The 4,025-nt window shown below is 43.1% G+C and overlaps 1 protein-coding gene across 7 annotated transcripts in view; it reads right to left on the bottom strand.

Moving 5' to 3' along the window:
• Nucleotides 1-430: 430 nt before the first annotated feature.
• Nucleotides 431-4,025, bottom strand: part of LOC124037732 (nuclear factor 1 C-type-like) — a 130,351-nt gene continuing 126,756 nt past the window's right edge. For all 7 annotated transcript variants that reach the window (XM_046352740.1, XM_046352739.1, XM_046352736.1 and 4 more), the window contains one exon: nt 431-1,214. In XM_046352740.1, the coding sequence (XP_046208696.1) occupies nt 1,194-1,214 (21 nt within the window). In that variant the 3' untranslated portion in view covers nt 431-1,193. The remainder of the gene's footprint in view (nt 1,215-4,025) is intronic.

Here is a 4,025-nt window from a genome sequence, read left to right as displayed (position 1 = left end):
ACAATGACCCTAATCATACTGCTAAAGCAACACTTGAGGGGTTTAAGGGGAAACATTTAAATGTATTGGAATGGCCTAGTCAAAGCCCAGACCTCAAACCAGTTGAAAATCTGTGGTATGACTTAAAGATTGCTGTATACCAGTGGAACCCATCCAACTTGAAGGAGCTGGAGCAGTTTTGCCTTGAAGAATGGGAAAAAATCCCAGTGGCTAGATGTGCCAAACTTATAGAGACATACCCCAAGCGGCTTGCAGCTGTAATTACTGCAAACGGTGGCTCTACAAAGTATTGACTTTGGGGGGGGGGGGGGGGGGGGGGGGGGGGGGAATAGTTATGCACGCTCAAGTTTTCTGTTTTTTTTGTCTTATTTCTTGTGTGTTCACAATAAAAAATATATAGCATCTTCAAAGTGGTAGCCATGTTGTGTAAATCAAATGATACAAACCTCCCCAAAATCCATTTTAATTCCAGGTTGGAAGGCGACAACATAGGAAAAATGCCAAGGGGGGTGAATACTTTCGCAAGCCACTGTAGCTCAGTGTTTATTAAAAAAATGACCAACAAATGGACTGTGTTAAAGGAAATCTTGAACCCCCCCCCTTTAAATGAAGTAACTACATGATTGTCTATCAAATTTGATGAAAAGTAGACTTTTGTTTCTGCAGGTAAAGGGAGGTTATTGACCATGTGCAACCAGCCTCCCCTCCCTACTTTCAAAAAGAATTACCGTCCCAGAAGAAGTGTGGAAAAGTCTGATCACAGGAACTGAATTCTTCTCTTTCTTGTTGATTAAGAAAATAAAGGATACTTATTTTGCATATATGAAGAAGCAGCACCTGTAGCGGGGGGGGAGGCGGGGGTATGGGGGTACTGGGGTCATGTCTCTGCCCCACAGTTCATTTTGGCTGCCCAAACATCCTCTTCTCTTTCTATCTTCTTTCTCTCCTTGGACTTGCTCTCTCCCCCTCTGTCTTTATTTTCCAAAAAGGTGTTTACGAAGCACATTTTATGTTGATATACATATATAAATATATATGCACACATATATTTATATATATATACATACTGTATATATACTGCATATATATACATTTTCCCTCTTGCATCTCTTTTTTTCTTTTTCTTAATTCCACAAAAAGTGTTGAATCTCAAATCCACGTGTCCTTGCCCTTTTCACTTATCCTTGTGTTGTTTAGTTCCCCAGGTACCAGGACTGAAAAAAAGAGCAAACATTTTCAGATTACATATGAATGGCGGATATGTTTCATTGACATTCAAAGAAGACAATAAGAAAACATTGTTTCTCTAGATTTTCACATCTGAGTACATTGCAGATTATCACAGTCAATGTGCAGGTAACTGCCCAAATAACGGAAACACTTGATTAAATGAGTGATATTAAGTATATTGAAAGCAGGTGTTTGCACACAGGTGTGGTTCCTGAGTTATTTAAGAAGTGAACGTCCCATCATGCTTAGGGCCATAAAAATGCTGGGCAGGCCATTATTTTGACTACCATGGCAAGGCCCCAATCCACAGGGCAAGAGCAGGGCCGGTTTAATGCAGGGGCTTATCAGGGCTGAAGCCCCTGGGTCCAGGCCTGTGGGGGGCCCAAGAGGCAGCCTAAAAAAATCCTCAGATGGGGTGAGGAGAGGAGATAGAGGCCCACGTGGGTAACTGGGCGGCCCTGCCTTGTTTGGGTAACTGATTAATACAAATTTTAAAAATTAACTGCATAATAAATGTGACTGCTCAATTGTGTGAGTCTATGCTCAAGCCCGTAGTTTATAAAAGAACAACTGTGAATTCAGTTTTACCACAAGCATATAAGGTATCTTCCAACATTAAGGAAACACCAACATGGGAACTCTATATCAGGTGGCGAGAAAGGAAGGCCCAGGAAAATAATGAAATACTCCAGCTACCCAATACTGTTCATTCTGCTTCTGCACGGCAAGCGGTACCGGTGGATCAAGTCTGACACCAACAGGCTTCTGAACAGCATCCACATGCCATAAGACTGCTAAATAGCTAACTAAATAGCTAACAAAATGGATGCACAGACTGAGTCTGAGTTGACCCTTGTATTTTATTCTTATTTTTACACTGTCTCTACGCACAATCACAGGGCCCTACACACTACACACACTGATACTCCAACACATAAAAACACTCACTTTATCATTTTCTCACACATACATAATATGCACATACAGTTATCCTGCCTCTACACACACCCACTAACATACAATCATCATATAACCTACGCTGCTGCTACTCTGTTAATCATATATCCTGATGCCTAGTCACCTTACCCCTAAATAATTTTGCACGCCCAATTTTTCATTTTTTGATTTGTTAAAACAGTTTGAAATATCCAATAAATGTCGTTCCACTTCATGATTGTGTCCCACTTGTTGTTGATTCTTCACAAAAAATACAGTTTTATATCTTTATGTTTGAAGCCTGAAATGTGGCAAAAGGTCGCAAAGTTCAAGGGGGCCGAATACTTTCGCAAGGCACTGTATCCCTGTCATCTTACCCCTAAACATATCTACCTCTGTCACTCCAGTATCCCTGTCCCCTTACCCCTAAACATATCTACCTCTGTCACTCCAGTATCCCTGTCCCCTTACCCCTAAACATATCTACCTCTGTCACACCAGTATCCCTGTCACCTTACCCCTAAACATATCTACCTCTGTCACTCCAGTATCCCTGTCACCTTACCCCTAAACATATCTACCTCTGTCACTCCAGTATCCCTGTCACCTTACCCCTAAACATATCTACCTCTGTCACTCCAGTATCCCTGTCACCTTACCCCTATACATATCTACCTCTGTCACTCCAGTATCCCTGTCACCTTACCCCTAAACATATCTACCTCTGTCACTCCAGTATCCCTGTCACCTTACCCCTAAACATATCTACCTCTGTCACTCCAGTATCCCTGTCAACTTACCCCTAAACATATCTACCTCTGTCACTCCAGTATCCCTGTCACCTTACCCCTAAACATATCTACCTCTGTCACTCCAGTATCCCTGTCACCTTACCCCTAAACATATCTACCTCTGTCACTCCAGTATCCCTGTCACCTTACCTCTAAACATATCTACCTCTGTCACTCCAGTATCCCTGTCACCTTACCCCTAAACATATCTACCTCTGTCACTCCAGTATCCCTGTCACCTTACCCCTAAACATATCTACCTCTGTCACTCCAGTATGCCTGTCACCTTACCCCTAAACATATCTACCTCTGTCACTCCTGTATCCCTGTCATCTTACCCCTAAACATATCTACCTCTGTCATTCCAGTATGCCTGTCACCTTACCCCTAAACATATCTACCTCTGTCACTCCAGTATCCCTGTCACCTTACCCCTAAACATATCTACCTCTGTCACTCCAGTCTCCCTGTCACCTTACCCCTAAACATATCTACCTCTGTCACTCCAGTATCCCTGTCACCTTACCCCTAAACATATCTACCTCTGTCACTCCAGTATCCCTGTCACCTTACCCCTATACATATCTACCTCTGTCACTCCAGTATCCCTGTCACCTTACCCCTAAACATATCTACCTCTGTCACTCCAGTATCCCTGTCCCCTTACCCCTAAACATATCTACCTCTGTCACTCCAGTATCCCTGTCACCTTACCCCTAAACATATCTACCTCTGTCACTCCAGTATCCCTGTCACCTTACCCCTAAACATATCTACCTCTGTCACTCCAGTATCCCTGTCACCTTACCCCTAAACATATCTACCTCTGTCACTCCAGTATCCCTGTCACCTTACCCCTAAACATATCTACCTCTGTCACTCCAGTATCCCTGTCACCTTACCCCTAAACATATCTACCTCTGTCACTCCAGTATCCCTGTCACCTTACCCCTAAACGTATCTACCTCTGTCACTCCAGTCTCCCTGTCACCTTACCCCTAAACATATCTACCTCTGTCACTCCAGTATCCCTGTCACCTTACCCCTAAACATATCTACCTCTGTCAC

Source organism: Oncorhynchus gorbuscha, linkage group LG06 (genome assembly GCF_021184085.1).
Source record: "Oncorhynchus gorbuscha isolate QuinsamMale2020 ecotype Even-year linkage group LG06, OgorEven_v1.0, whole genome shotgun sequence".
Classification (NCBI taxonomy): domain Eukaryota; kingdom Metazoa; phylum Chordata; class Actinopteri; order Salmoniformes; family Salmonidae; genus Oncorhynchus; species Oncorhynchus gorbuscha.
Note: the sequence above shows the minus strand (reverse complement) of the source record. Positions and strands in the feature narration are given on the sequence as shown.